Source organism: Bos grunniens, chromosome 11 (genome assembly GCF_055505025.1).
Source record: "Bos grunniens cultivar Pamir isolate PY7600 chromosome 11, Bosgru_T2T1.0, whole genome shotgun sequence".
Lineage (NCBI taxonomy): Eukaryota > Metazoa > Chordata > Mammalia > Artiodactyla > Bovidae > Bos > Bos grunniens.
Genome location: NC_141175.1, coordinates 38,707,884 through 38,724,125, shown reverse-complemented (window position 1 = coordinate 38,724,125; position 16,242 = coordinate 38,707,884). Strand labels below are relative to the sequence as shown.

The 16,242-nt window shown below is 38.6% G+C and overlaps 1 protein-coding gene across 1 annotated transcript in view; it reads left to right on the top strand.

The window, feature by feature from the left end:
* CAPN13 (calpain 13) overlaps positions 1-16,242 on the top strand; it is a 90,344-nt gene that overhangs the window by 11,639 nt on the left and 62,463 nt on the right. The window contains exon 2 of the mRNA XM_086323631.1: positions 15,099-15,327. Within this exon, the coding sequence (XP_086179757.1) occupies positions 15,130-15,327 (198 nt within the window). The 5' untranslated portion in view covers positions 15,099-15,129. The remainder of the gene's footprint in view (positions 1-15,098; positions 15,328-16,242) is intronic.

The window sequence follows — 16,242 nt, the reverse complement described above, 5'->3', positions numbered from 1 at the left end:
ACAGCAAACATTATCCTCAATGGTGAAAAATTGAAAGCATTTCCCCTAAAGTCAGGAACAAGACAAGGGTGCCCACTTTCACCACTACTATTCAACATAGTTTTGGAAGTTTTGGCCACAGCAATCAGAGCAGAAAAAGAAATAAAAGGAATCCAAATTGGAAAAGAAGAAGTAAAACTCTCCGTTTGCAGATGACATGATCCTCTACATAGAAAACCCTAAAGACTCCACCAGAAAATTACTAGAACTAATCAATGAATATAGTAAAGTTGCAGGATATAAAATCAACACACAGAAATCTCTTGCATTCCTATACACTAATAATGAGAAAATAGAAAGAGAAATTAAGGAAACAATTCCATTCACCACTGCAACCAAAAAAATAAAATACTTAGGAATATATCTACCTAAAGAAACTAAAGACCTATATATGCTGCTGCTGCTAAGTCGCTTCAGTCGTGTTCTACTCTGTGCGACCCCATAGACTGAAGCCCACTAGGCTCCCCCGTCCCTGGGACTCTCTAGGCAAGAACACTGGAGTGGGTTGCCATTTCCTTCTCCAATGCATGAAAGTGAAAAGTGAAAGTGAAGTCGCTCAGTCGTGTCCGACTCTTAGCGACCCCATGGACTGCAGCCTACCAGGCTCCACCGTCCATGGGATTTTCCAGGCAAGAGTATAGAAAACTATAAAACACTGGTGAAAGAAATCAAAGAGGACACTAATAGATGGAGAAATACACCATGTTCATGGATCGGAAGAATCAATATAGTGAAAATGAGCATAGTACCCAAAGCAATCTATAGATTCAGTGCAATCCCTATCAAGCTACCAATGGTATTTTTCACAGAGCTAGAACAAATAATTTCACAATTTGTATGGAAATACAGAAAACCTCGAATAGCCAAAGTAATCTTGAGAAAAAAGAATGGAACTGGAGGAATCAACCTGCCTGACTTCAGGCTCTACTACAAAGCCACAGTCATCAAAACAGTATGGTACTGGCACAGAGACAGAAATATAGATCAGTGGAACAGAATAGAAAGCCCAGAGATAAATCCACACACCTATGGACACTTTATCTTTGACAAAGTAGGCAAGAATATACAATGGAGTAAAGACAATCTCTTTAACAAGTGGTGCTGGGAAAACTGGTCAACCACTTGTAAAAGAATGAAACTACAACACTTTCTAACACCATACACAAAAATAAACTCAAAATGGATTAAAGATCTAAATGTAAGACCAGAAACTATAAAACTCCTAGAGGAGAACATAGGTAAAACTCTCTGACATAAGTCACAGCAGGATCCTCTATGACCCACCTCTCAGAATACTGGAAATAGAAGCAAAAATAAACAAATGGAACCTAATTAAAATTAAAAGCTTCTGCACAACAAAGGAAACTATAAGCAAGGTGAAAAGACAGCCTTCAGAATGGGAGAAAATAATAACAAATGAAGCAACTGACAAACAACTCATCTCAAAAATATGCAAGCAACTCCTGCAGCTCAATTCCAGAAAAATAAACGACCCAATCAAAAAATGGGCCAAAGAACTAAATAGACATTTCTCCAAAGAAGACATACAGATGGCTAACAAACACGTGAAAAGATGCTCAACATCACTCATTATCAGAGAAATGCAAATCAAAACCACAATAAGGTACCATTTCATGCCAGTCAGAATGGCTGCTATCCAAAAAAGTCTACAAGCAATAAATGCTGGAGAGGGTGTGGAGAAAAGGGAACCCTCTTACACTGTTGGTGGGAATGCAAACTAGTAGATCCAGTATGGAGAATAGTGTGGAGATTCCTTAAAAAACTGGAAATAGAACAGCCTTATGACCCAGCAATCCCACTGCTGGGCATACACACTGAGGAATCCAGAATTGAAAGAGACACGTGTACCCCAGTGTTCATCACAGCACTGTTTAAAATAGCCAGGACATGGAAGCAACCTAGATGTCCATCAGCAGATGAGTGCATAAGAAAGCTGTGGTACATATGCACAATGGAGTATTACTCAGCCATTAAAAAGAATACATTTGAATCAGTTCTAATGAGGTGGATGAAACTGGAGCCTATTATACAGAGTGAAGTAAGCCAGAAAGAAAAACACCAATACAGTATACTAATGCATATATATGGAATTTAGAAAGGTAACGATAACCTGTATGCGAGACAGCAAAAGAGACTCATATGTATAGAACAGTCTTTTGGACTCTGTGGGAGAGGGAGAGGGTGGGATGATTTGGGAGAATGGCATTGAAACACGTATAATATCATATAAGAAACTAATTGCCAGTCCAGATTCGATGCAGGATACAGGATGCTTGGGGCTGGTGCACTGGGATGACCCAGAGGGATGGTACGGGGAGGGAGGTGGGAGGGGGGTTCAGGATGGGGAACATGTGTACACCCGTGGCAGATTCATGTTGATGTATGGCAAAACCAATACAATATTGTAAAGTAATTAGCCTCCAATTAAAATAAATAAATTTAAATTAAAAAAAATAAAAGTGGTGACAGTGGGCAGCTTTGCCTTGATTGTGATCAAAAGGGAAAAATACACTCTTCCATCATTAAGTATGATTTTAGCTGTAGGTTTTTCATAGATGTCCTTCATCAGTTTGAGGATGTTACCTACTTTTTCTAGGTAACTTTCCTTTGAAAGTTTCTATCATAGGTATATGTTGAATTTTGTGAAATAATTCTAATTCAATTATTGGTTTTCTTTTTAGCCTTTTAATATGGTTAATTACACTGATTTTTTAAAGTGTTAATCCAACCTTACATTCCTAAAATAAATTCAACTTAGTCTTAATGTATTACCCCTTTTTTCTTTTTTACATTGTTGGATTTGGTTTGCTAAAATTTTTAAAGGATCTTTGCCATCTCTGGTCATGAGGGATGCTGATTCATAATTAGATGAGGGGCAGGGTGGGGGTGGATTCCTTTATAAGGCTTGGTTGTCAGTGTTATGCTGTCCTGATAAAATACATTCAGCACTGTTTCCCTTCTCCTTTCATTTCTGAAGAAGTCTATAATCTTAGTGCTATTTTCCATTGATGGTGTAATAGAATTCACTAGTGAAACCACCTAATTCTGGGAGTTTCTTTGGGGGAAAGCTTTTGATAACATATTCAGTTTCTTGATTAGATATAGGGTTATTTAGGTTCTTCTCCAGTCAACTTTGGTAAATTTATATTTTTATTTTATATTTTTCAAGAAATTTATCCATGTCATATAACTTATAAATTTGTTGGCCTTAACTTGCTCATAGTATCTCATCGGTTCAGTTCAGTTCAGTTCAGTCACTCAGTCGTGTCTGACTCTTTGCAACCCCATGAATTGCAGCACGCCTAGATAGCATATTGAAAAGCAGAGACATTACTTTGCCAACAAAGGTCCGTCTTGTCAAGGCTATGGTTTTTCCAGTGGTCATGTATGGATGTGAGAGATGGACTGTGAAGAAAGCTGAGCGCCGAAGAATTGATGCTTTTGAAGTGTGGTGTTGGAGAAGACTCTTGAGAGTCCCTTGGACTGCAAGGAGATCCAACCAGTCCATTCTAAAGGAGATCAGCCCTGGGATTTCTTTGGAAGGAATGATGCTAAAGCTGAAACTCCAGTACTTTGGCCACCTCATGTGAAGAGTTGACTCATTGGAAAAGACTCTGATGCTGGGAGGGATTGGGGGCAAGAGGAGAAGGGAACGACAGAGGATGAGATGGCTGGATGGCATCACTGACTCGATGGACGTGAGTCTCAGTGAACTCCGGGAGTTGGTGATGGACAGGGAGGCCTGGCGTGCTGCGATTCATTGGGGTCGCAAAGAGTCGGACACGACTGAGCGACTGAACTGAACTGAACTGAACTGAGGCTTCCCTGTCCATCACCAACTCCCAGAGTTCACTCAGACTCAGGTCCATTGAGTCAGTGATGCCATCCAGCCATCTCATCCTCTGTTGTCCCCTTCTCCTCCTGCCCCCAATCCCTCCCAGCATCAGAGTCTTTTCCAATGAGTCAACTCTTCACATGAGGTGGCCAAAGTACTAGAGTTTTAGCTTCAGCATCATTCCTTCCAAAGAAATCCCAGGGCTGATCTCCTTCAGAATGGATTGGTTGGATCTCCTTGCAGTCCAAGTGACTCTCAAGAGTCTTCTCCAACACCACAGTTCAAAAGCATCAATTTTTCGGTGCTCAGCTTTCTTCACAGTCTAACTCTCACGTCCATACATGACTACTGGAAAAACCCTAGAGATCTCTAATGTTTGTAAGATCTGTGATGAGAAAGAACTCTTATCAGTGATGATATTGGTGATTTGTGTTCTCCCTCTTTTGTTCCTTCCTCATTTGACTTTGGGTTTGTCAATTCTGTTGATGTTTTCAAAGAAGCAGCTTTTGCTTTGTTCATTTTCTCTACTGTTTTTCTCTTTCATTCATTTCTGCTCTTGTCTTTATTTACTGCCTTCCACTTCTTTGGGGTTTTCTTAATTCCCTTATGATATCACCTTTGACTCAGGATTATTTAGAAATGTGTTTAATTCTGGATATTTGGGGTTTTCTTAATCATTGTTATTAATTTCTAATTTTAATTCTGTTGTGGTTCAAGAATACTCTATGAGATTCGATCCTTGGAAATAATTGTGTTTTATGGCTCAGCATATTGTCTATTTTGGTGATTATGTATCACATGTTTGCAAAGAAAGTATATACTACAGTTTATATGTATAAAGTAGTATATATGTCAATTAGACTGAGATGATGGATTGTGTTATTCAGATATTCTGTTTCACTAATGTTTTTGTCTAGTTTGTCTACTAGATGATGAAAAATGCATGCTGAAATTTCATTATAATTATGGTATTGTTCCTGTCTTTCTTTACTTCTGTTAAGTTTTGATTTATATATTTTCAGTTTCTATTATTAGGTTAGATTTATGATTTTATTTCTTTCTGATGTATTTTTATCAATATTAAATGTCCCTGGTAATTTTATCCCTGGTAACACTCTTTGTTATGAAGTCTGACTAATCAATCTACTAAAAATATTCACACCAGCCTTCTTATGATTACTTTTTGTCCACTTATATTTCTTTTTGTCCACTTTTTTTCAAATTATTTGTGGCTTTGCATTTAAAGTATGTCTTTAATAGGTAGAAAATAGTTTAGTCTTACTGTCAATCTCTGACTTTTACTGGAATTAAATATTTAATTATTAATATGGTTGGACTTACGTCTATTTTATTTGTTTTATCCACTCTTCCACTTTAATTGATTTCTGTTGATTATTTGAATATGTATTTGTATTCCATTTTAATTTGCCTATTGGAATTTGGGTATATCTCTTTTTGTCAGTGGTTATCTGGGAATTAGAGTGCACATACTTAACCTTTCTCATTCTATTGTACCACTGCATTCTAAAATGCAGAATATTTGCAACCATATGCATCCCTTTCATTCCCTTCCACTATTCCTTATTTATAGTTATCATATGAATTATACCTGCATATATTTAATATCTCTCCTGATAGTGTTATAATTTTTGCTTTAAACACATATGTATTTTAAAGAATTTAAGAGGAAAAATAGTCTTATATACTTATTAAGATATTTACTATATACCATTTCTGGAAATTCAATTTTCCCTATTATTACTCCCTTTTATGATTTATTACTGTTCTTTATTATTTATTTATTACTTCTTTAATATTTCTTCTGAGACATGTCTCTGCATGATGTCTCTTCATTTTTGTTTATCTGAAAAGTCTTTATTTTTATTCCTGAAATTTTCACTGGATATGGAATTCTAGGTTGACATTTCTTTCTTTCAGCCTTTTAAAGTTACTCCACTGGTTTCTGTCCTCCATGGCTTTGGATAGGAAATTTGTCAGTATTGTCTCCATTTTTCCTTTCTGTTTAATGTGTTATTTTTCTCTAACTTATTTTAACAATTTTTCTTTCTTTTCTCTAACTTCTTTCTTTATCTTTGGTTTTCAACAGCTTGATTATGATGTGTCTAGTTACGGTTTTCTTGACTTTGCATGCTTCTCTAGTTCATAAATTTATCATCAAATTTGGGGGGTTTGGGGCCATTATTTCTTCAGGTACTTTTTCTGCCCTGATATCTTGATCCTCTCCTTCTGGATTTTCAATTACACATAAATCAGACATTTTGATATTACATCATGTGTCTCCCTGTGGTTATATCCTACTTTATTTTCAATGTTTTATTCAGTCTCTTCTTGGGATGGATACTTTTTATTGATCTTTTCCCTCATTCCACTTATTCTTTCCTCTGTCACCTTCATTCTGCTTTTCAGCCCATCCAGTGAATTTTTTATTTCAGATTTTACATTCTTCAACTCAAGATTTAGCTTCTATTTGTTTCCTTTTTTTTTTATATATAACTTCTGTTTCTCTATTGAGATTGCCTACCTTACCATTCATTTCTAGTGTGTTTCCCTTTATTTCAGGAGCATAGTTTACTAGTTGCTTTAAAACCTTTTCTTTGTAATTTCCACATCTAGATCATTGCAACATTCTCATTTGTCAGTTGTGTTTTCTCTTGTAAATAAGTCACCTTTCCTTAGTTCTTTTATTTTGAGAAGTTTGAGATTATATTCTGGACAAAGTGGATGTTATGTTGGGTAGATTTTGTGTTCTGTTATAATCTTCTGGGAAATGTTGATTATTTTCAGAAGCAGGAATCAATTTTATTAAGTTCAGAGTATACATTCTAGCTCACCTTCTGTGGAAAGTGATTCAAATATCAATTTATTTCTTTAAACCTCTGCTGTACTGATTTGGCTCTGGATCACACATCTATAATACAGAGAGGTTAGGCTAAAACAAGTGCAAGCTTGCTAACATACTTAGACAATCTCATTCTCTGGTGCCCTCTCTTCTCGGCTTCTTTCCCCTAGTGTCTTCTCCCTCCAAGTCTGTAGGAATTCCTTTCCCAGAAAAACAGCAGGGTGTCCACCAAAGCTTCAGTTATCTATACTGGGACACTTGATGACTGAGCCCCATCCTCATGGCAAAAGTATGAGAGGGAAAAATCAAAGACCTGGAAATTCACCCTCCTGCTTGTTTCTTCTCCAAGTTTTGACTCCCCTGTACAATTTGCCAGCTTTTGTTTTCAGATTCCCAGTTTTTATTGTTTCCAGAGGTTATAGTTACAGTTATAATCAGGAGGACAGGTGGATTGTATAGGGGGCTTCTTACATTGCCATAAAGGAACTGGAACTCCTCTCTATAATTTTTAAAAGCTGAAAAATAAGGAAAAGTAAAATGATTCAATATAGAAATGCATAAATATGTGATAAACCTGTTTTTCAATAAAAGCAAGAGAATGATAAATACAACATTCTGGTTTTGGCCTCCTCTGGGGGAGGAAAGCACAAATACCTTCATAAGTATTGGTGTGTTCATAACCTTGGTGGTAGGATCATGAGTGTTCATGAGGTTATGATATTTCATAGTCTACATAGCTTATGTAGGTCAAAGGCTAACAAAATGAAGCAGGTCAAAGGCTAACAGAGTTTTGCCAAGAGAATGTGCTGGTCATAACAAACACTCTGTTCCAATAGCACAAGAGAAGACTCTACACATGAACATCACCAGATGGTCAATACCGAAATCAGATTGATTATATTCTTTGTAGCCAAAGATGGAGAAGCTGTATAGAGTCAGCAAAAACAAGACCAGGAGCTGACTGTGGCTCAGATCATGAACTCCTTATAGCCAAATTCAGACTTAAATTGAAGAAAGTAGGGAAAACCACTAGACCATTCAGGTATGACCTAAATCAAATCTCTTACTATTATACAGGGGAAGTGACATAGATTCAAAGAATTAGATCTGATAGACGAGAGCCTAAAGAACTATGGATGGAGCTTCATAACGTTGTACAGGAGGCTGTGATCAAAACCATGACCAAGGAAAAGAAATGCAAAAAGGCAAAATGGTTGTTTGAGGAGGTCTTACAAATAGCTGAAGAAAGAAGAGATGCTAAAGGCAAAGGAGAAAAGGAAATATATACCCATTTGAATGCAGAGTTCCAAAGAATAGCAAGGAGAGATAAGAAAGCCTTCCTCAGTGATCAATGCAAAGAAATACAGGAAAACAATACAATGGGAAAGACTAGAGATCTCTTCAAGAAAATTAGAGATACCAAGGGAACATTTTATGCAAAGGTGGGCACAATAAAGGACAGAAGTGGTATGGACATAACAGAAGCAGATGATAGTAAGAAGATGTGGCAAGAATAAACAGAAGAAATATAAAAATAAGATCCTCATGACTCAGATAACCATTATGGTGTGATCACTCACCTAGAGCCAGACATCCTGGAATGCAAAGTCAAGTGGGCCTTAGGAAGCATCACTATAAACAAAGCTAGTGGAGGTAATGGAATTCCAGTTGAGCTATTTCAAATCCTAAAAGATGATGCTATGAAAGTGCTGTACTCAATATGCCAGCAAATTTGAAAACTCAGCAGTAGCCACAGGACTGCAAAAGGTCAGTTTTCATTCCAATCCCTAAGAAAGGCAATGCCAAAGAATGCTCAAACTACTGCACAATTATACTCATCTCACATGCTAGCAAAGTAATGCTCAAAATTCTCCAAGCCAGGCAACAACAATACGTGAACTGGGAACTTCCAGATGTTCAAGCTGGATTTAGAAAAGGCAGAGGAACCAGAGATCAAATTGCCAACATCTGTTGGATCATCAAAAAAGCAAGAGAGTTCTGGAAGAACATCTACTTCCGCTGTATTGATTACACCAAAGATTTTGCCTGTGTGGATCACAACAAACTGTTGAAAATTCTTCAAGAGATGGAAATACCAGACCACCTGACCTGCCTCCTGAGAAATCTGTATGCAGGTCAAGAAGCAACAATTAGAACAGGACATGGAACAACAGACTGGTTCCAAATAGGAAAAGGAGTACGTCAAGGCTGTATACCGTCACCCTGCTTATTTAACTTGTATGCAGAGTACATCATGAGAAATGCCAGGCTGGATGAAGCATAAGATGCAATCAAGATTTCTGGGAGAAATATCAATAACCTCAGATATTCAGATGACACCATCCTTATGGCAGAAAGCGAAGAAGAACTAAAAAGCCTCTTGATGAAGTGAAAGAGGAGAGTGAAAAAGTTGTCTTAAAACTCAGCATTCAGAAAACTAAGATCATGGCATCCAGTCCCATCACTTCAACACAAATAGATGGGGAAACAATAGAAACAGTGAGAGACTTTATCTTTGGGGGCTCCAGAATCACTGCAGATGGTGACTTCGGCCATGAATCAAAAGAGGCTTGCTCCTTGGAAGAAAAGCTATGACCAACCTAGATAGCATATTAAAAAGCAGAGACATTACTTTTCTTTTTTTTTTTTTTGATTGTTTCTTTTTTTTTTTTAATTTTATTTTATTTTTAAACTTTACATAATTGTATTAGTTTTGCCAAATATCAAAATGAATCCACCACAGGTATACATGTGTTCCCCATCCTGAACCCTCCTCCCTCCTCCCTCCCCATACCATCCCTGTGAGTTGTCCCAGTGCACTAGCCCCAAGCGACATTACTTTTCCAACAAAGGTCTGTCTAGTCAAAGCTATGGTTTTTCCCGTAGTCATGTATGGATATGAGAGTTGGACTATAAAGGAAACTGAGCACCGAAGAATTGATACTTTTGAACTGTAGTGTTGGAGAAGACTCTTGAGAGTCCCTTGGACTGCAAGGAGATCCAATCAGTCAATCCTAAAGGAAATCAGTCCTGAATATTTGTTGGAAGGATTGTTGCTGAAGATGAAGCTCCAATACTTTGGCCACCTGATGTGAAGAACTGACTCATTGGAAAAGACCCTGATGCTGGGAAAGATTGAAAGCGGGAGGAGGGGATGATAGAGGATGAGATGGTTGGATGGCATTACCAACTCAATGGACATGAGTTTGAGTAAGCTCTGGGGGTTGGTGATGGACAGAGAAGCCTGGCGTGCTGCAGTCCATGGGATCACACAGAGTTGGACACGACTGAGTGACTGAACTGAACTGACATAGCTTATATATTGTCTTACATATATCAAAGTGGCCTAATTTAAAAACTAACAAATGCAATTGTTTGTAAAGTTTAAAGACTGGCTGTGCTGTGTTGTGCTTAGTTGTTCAGTCGGGTCTGACTCTGCTACTCCATGAACTGTCCATGGGCTACATGGACTCTAGGCTCCTCCGTCCATGGGAGTTTCCAGGAAGGAATACTGGAGTGGGTTGCTGTGCCCTCCTCCAGGGGATCTTCCCAACCCAGGGATCAAACCCACATCTCCTGCATTGCAGGCAGATTCTTTACCATCTGAGCCACTAGAGAAGCCCATGTATTCTTACAGCTATCCATCTCTGAGTGGTAGAAATGCATGAAAATTTAGGACAAGTTTATTGGAGTCAGAGAAATAAGAAATTAATATCTTTGTATAATGTTTCATGACTTACATCTCGTCCCACCTATTTTTTCATTTTATTTTTCAACAAAGTTTCATTGTACCCATTTGACAGAAAAGAAAACTGAAGTTCTAAGTGCTTAGAAAAACGTCTTTGGGCTCATATGACTAATAAGGGGCAGAATAAAAACTTGAGTTGGAATCTTCTGTAGTCATTTAACTTTGGGACATTTTTTTTCTTCTGAAGTCCATCTTCTCTTTATGTTAGAATGGCTCTCATTAAAAAGTCTACAAATGATAAATGCTAGATAGGGTGCAGAGAAAAGGAAACCCTTGTAAACTGTTGGTAGCAATGTAAATTGGTACAGTCACTATGAAAACCAGTAAAAAACTAAAAATAAAGCTACCATATGATCCAGAAATCCCACTCTTGAGCTTATATCTGGAAAAGATGAAAGTTCTAATTCAAAAATATACATGCACTCCACTGTTCATAGCAGTGCTGTTTATAATAGCCAAGAAACAGAAGCAACCCAAGTGCCCATCAACAGATGGTTTAAGAAGATATATAAATATACAACAGAATATTGCTCAGCCAGCAAAATATTGTCATTTGCAGCAATATGGATGGACCTAAAGAATATCATACTAAATAAAGTAAATCAGACAAAGAAAAATATCATTTATATGTGGAATCTAAAAATTAATACAAGTGAATATATACAAAACAGAAAAGATTCACAGACATGGAAAACAAACCTATGATTATCAGAGGGGGAAGGATAAATTAAGAGTATGGGATTAACAGATACAAACTACTATATGTAAAACAGATAAACACTGAGGTTTTACTGTAGAGCACAGGGAACCATATTCAATATCTTATAATAACCTATACTGGAAAATAACCTGTACATATATGTGTGTATATATATACACACATATATATCTGAAAAAAACTTTGCTGTACACCTAGAACTAACACAATATTGTAAATCAACTATATTTCAGTTTTAAAAAAGAACTTGATTTCAACTCTTTTTGCCATTTTTCTAGCTTCTTCTATGCCATTTTCATTTTGAGATCAATAAGATACCACAGCAGCAAGACTTGGTATATTCTGACTATCAGGTAGGCCTTCCATCTTTCTTTTTTTCTTTCTCTTTCTAAGATAGTTGAGTCTTCTCCTGCCTTTGTTTATTTTATAAAGTGAAGCAAATATGATATAGAAGAAAAGGAATAAGCCAAAGAGTCCTTGCCAGAGTGACAGGTGGGAATATTGTTTGGCCTTTTCTGCAGCACGCAAAAGGGAGATGTTGTCAAGTTCTGTAAACCCTTTATGCCCAAGAAAGGGATTCTACAGGCTCTTCCCTGGCAAAGCCATTACCAATTCAAAGAGCAAGAAGGTGAACCCAGTAGGTGTGATATCTGTGCCTATTGAGGCTCCCTTCCAGCCTATTCTCTTTTCCCATCAGTATTCTCCTCCCTCCCAGAGCAGCAGACTACCTCCTCCAGCAATGGAACCAGGCCTGCCGCCTGGCCCCCAGAGCCTTCTCCTTCCTCACTGCACTCTTGGTTAGTGGAAACAGAGCAGTGGCAAAGCCAAGGACATGGGTCTGATGTACCACTCCTGACCCTTACCCATGCTGCCCCTTCTGGGCCTGGCCCATCATTCATAAGAGCAAGTCCTCCTCTTAGAGGGTGTATGACTTCTGCATGTCCTTTCATGGCCAAAATGATAATAATGTTAATTATGCTAATAACCACTGTTCAGTGACCAGTTTCTGTTGATTAGTCAGTGCTAAACATTCAGCAAGCATGGTTTCATCTGAGTCTCACCACAACTCTATAGCTTGTGTATGAGTATCATCTCCATTTCACAAAAGAGAAAAGAGAGTCTTAGAAGGGGGATTCCTAAAGCTACCCAGTCCACTGCCCAGTAGTGGGCAGTAAGGGCCCTGCAGATGAGCCTGGATCTGATCCCCAAACATAAGGCCTTTTTTTAAGATTCTCGTGGAGAAGTCAAGCCAAACTCTTCTGACTCATTTTCAGCTGTAATTAAGAGCTGCTTAAGAATAGTCCCATAATCATAGGTCAATGGCTTGGTGGTGCTGTATTGGTTCCACCATCCCTAAGCATGTACAGGGTTGGCAGACCCACAATTTTCACAACTCTTCCTTACCAGGTGTCATTGCCTTGTCTTTACTTGGAAACCAAATTCTATTATTGTTTTCTTGTTCTTGAATTGTACCTGACTGTTATTTCAGCTTTATTACTCTTACATAATTTGTTGTAGGTTTTCCTCTTAACCCTATAGTGAGTGGTGAGGTACACTGACATATTTTCACCTGTTATTTTCCAAGAACTAGAATGAAGAAATGTATATATCATACAGGACTAAACCAAATTAAATTGCCCATATTTACTTTCATATGGTCCAACCTAGTAGTTCACATATAAATTATTCTTACTTTGTTTATTGGGCAATTGTATATATAATTCTCTCTAAATATGTGTGTGCAGTGATACTTCATTGGTGCTATTTTGTGTATTTATTTGTGTTATCTAAATAATTTGCAATATACTATTATATATTAACTGTAAGAAAATTGTAAATTATTTTTTGTTTGCATATTTTTCTGTGATCTGAAATCTTGATTATAAGCTCATATTCTTTCTTTATGAGTTGTTCATTCATGTTCCTCTCTAGTTCTTTGTCATCATTCGATTGCTTTTTCACTGTGAAGTAGGTATGGATAGGACATATGAACCTTGGGGTCTTTTGTGTCACCTTAACAGACTCTGATCAAAGAAGCTTGAAAAGTACAAGTTTAAGTGCTAAATAGGTTTTTCAAGTCCCGCAGCTAGTAAGTGTGGATTCAGATCCAACCCAGCTTGTCTAGCAGATGGAGGATGTGAAACATATTTTGTTAAATGGCATCAGTTACATCCCTGTAGCTTCCTGAACAAGAAAACCCAGACTTCCTTGACTTCTCTTTAGAGAAATTAGGACACTGACATTTATTGACTGCCTACTGTTGCCAGGTGGCTCAGTGGGTAAAGAATCCATCTGCAATGCAGGAGATGCAGGCAGACATGAGTTTGATCCCCTGGTTGGGAAGATCCTCTGGAGGAGGGCATGGCAACCCACTCCAGTATTCTTGCCTGGAGAATCCCATGGACAGAGGAGGCTGGTGGGTTACAGTCCATACGGTCGCAAAGTGTTGGACACGACTGAAGTGACTGAGGATTATTCAGTCTGTTAGGTCCAACCTCATTTAATACAGCAATAAACACTCCAAGATTGGTATCATCAATCTGTACAGGTAGAGAAATAGGTTCACAGGGTTGAATACTAACTCACGATTGCAGAACTGGATATGTAGGTGGTGAGAGCAGAAAGCAAACTCAAAACTTATTTGATTGTTCATCACACTGCCTTTTCTTTTTCCTACCCCACATCTCCATATTCTACCTGTATATACCTATATACCTATATATATATATATATATATATATATATATATCAAGCCCTATATATTCTACCTATAAAATGACTCTGGAATCTCTCTCTCCACCATCTTTATGACCACTGCCATAACACTGACCCTCCCAAGGACAAATGCAGCAGCCTCCCAACCTCCGCCCTGTCTCAGACCCTCTCCATTCCGCCACCTAGCCTCCAACTTGCTCCGTAATCCCACACACGGATCTTCAATGGCCCTGCAGCACTTGAAGGGTATAAAACAAAAACAATCCAGCTTTCCAACCTACCTTCCTGGCCTTGTCTGGCAACACTCATTATCCCCAACCCCAACTCCACCGACCCTCCAGCCCATCCCATTCCCTCTAACACCCATGACCTTTCTAATCCAACTCCTGGTCCTCCACATACTTGCTACTTGGGACACTGGAGGGACTTTTTAAAAATTTTTATTTATTTATTTATTTTGCTATCCTGGGTCTTAGTCGTGGCATGTGGGATCTAGTTCTCCTCAGGGATCAAACCCATGCCCCCTGCATTGGGAACACAAAGTCTCAGCCATTGGATCACCAGGGAAGTCCTGGGGCTTTTTTTTTTTTAATCTACCTACCAGTTCTCCACCTGGAAAATTCTTTTCCCCCAAGGCCAATTGCAGGGTGAGAACTCGTGGGAGAAACATTTCTTGGCAGTTCCTAGCTCCTCCTCTTTATATCCACAGGACTTTTTACACATTTTTAAGTAGACCATTTCTGTTGAACGATAGCTAGTTGTTGAAATGTCTAATATATTTTGCCACTTGATAACGAGCCTCCAGGGGATAAATATCATGTCATATTTATCTTTGAATTACCGGCATTCAGAAAAGTGCCTGGTACAAGGTCAGTACTCAATAAATGTTCATTAATGTATAAATAGTCTCTCATGCATGTAAGAGCATCCTGAAAAGCTGTTCGGTATGCAGATTGAAAACTGACCTAGAAGGAAGTTTTCTTGGATTCTAGTCTGGGCTTGCCCCCCACCAACTGGCTGGGTCCACAGGGACAGAACTTACCTGGTTCCAGTCTCACTTGTAAAGGTGGCAGACATCTGAATGCCTTCCAGGGCTCACATCCAGTGATGCAAAGTACTTGACAGCTTATCCCTAAAAATACCTCTTTTTCTCACCCAAAAGGAAAGATCTGATACCTCTTCTAGGAAGAATCATGGCACACAACCAGCAGTTTCCAGCCAAGACCCCCATCATCAAATTCAAGGAGCAGGACTTTTACTCCTTGCGGGATCATTGCCTAAACAGAGGGCTGCTGTTTGAGGATGAGACATTCCCTGCCGAGACTTATTCCATAGGTCTGCAGCTCCTCAAGGGAAAAAACCTCTCCAACCTAAGCTGGATGCGGCCAAAGGTGAGTGAAACTCCCCACCTGGGACATGCCCAGCTCCTGGGCCCTCTGACTGTCTCCCATGGTACTTCCCACTGAAAGGATGGGCTTGAAACCTGGTTTTCAGGGCTGGCCCAAACCAAACTGGAAGGAGACTGAAATTCATCTGATCCCCTCAGCTACAGTGTTGCATCCACAGTGGGATGGAAAGACTCTATACCAGGAAACAGGACCCCTGGGTTTTAACCCAGTTCTAACACAGCATGTCACTAGGTTACATGTCTCAGGATTCCCACATAAAAAATGGGGAAGCAAAGGTATGAGGATTGTAGTAGTAGCTGTAGGGTCTCTTCCATCTCCATAAACGAGCCCCTCTGTCAGTGTTCATCACTCTTTATTCTGTTCAGGTATCACTGTCTTTTTCTTTTTTCTTTCCTAGTTAGAATTTACTCAAAGGGAAGATAACATGTCAATCATTTGTACAATAGGATGAATTTCAACAATTGCCTTGCCTCTCTCACATGTATTTGTATTTTTAGTCTTGTAAAGGCTGATCACCTATAAAAGAGTTTTAGACATCAGTTATAAAATTAAAGAAATATTTTGTGGCAATGTTCAAACCCCCTGACTCCCCCACCCCAACAGATGACCACTAACTCCACCTTGCAGCCAAGTGAGCCCACTTGGCTTTTCTAGAACTATCTCAGTTTCAGGACATGAAGCTCCAAGGGAAATTTCTCAGTCCACTAAACATTCTTGTGCTGGCATTTTCAATGATACAAAGGACCTGGCTAAGGGCCACTTTGAGGGCACTGATGCTCAAACATCCTGTTCATGCTTCCAAAAGCCGACAGCAGAACCTAAAACAAGAGGACAGAGTATAATGTCTAGTAAGCTAATGATTATAATATCACTAGCGTTACTGAATGGGAATGAAAC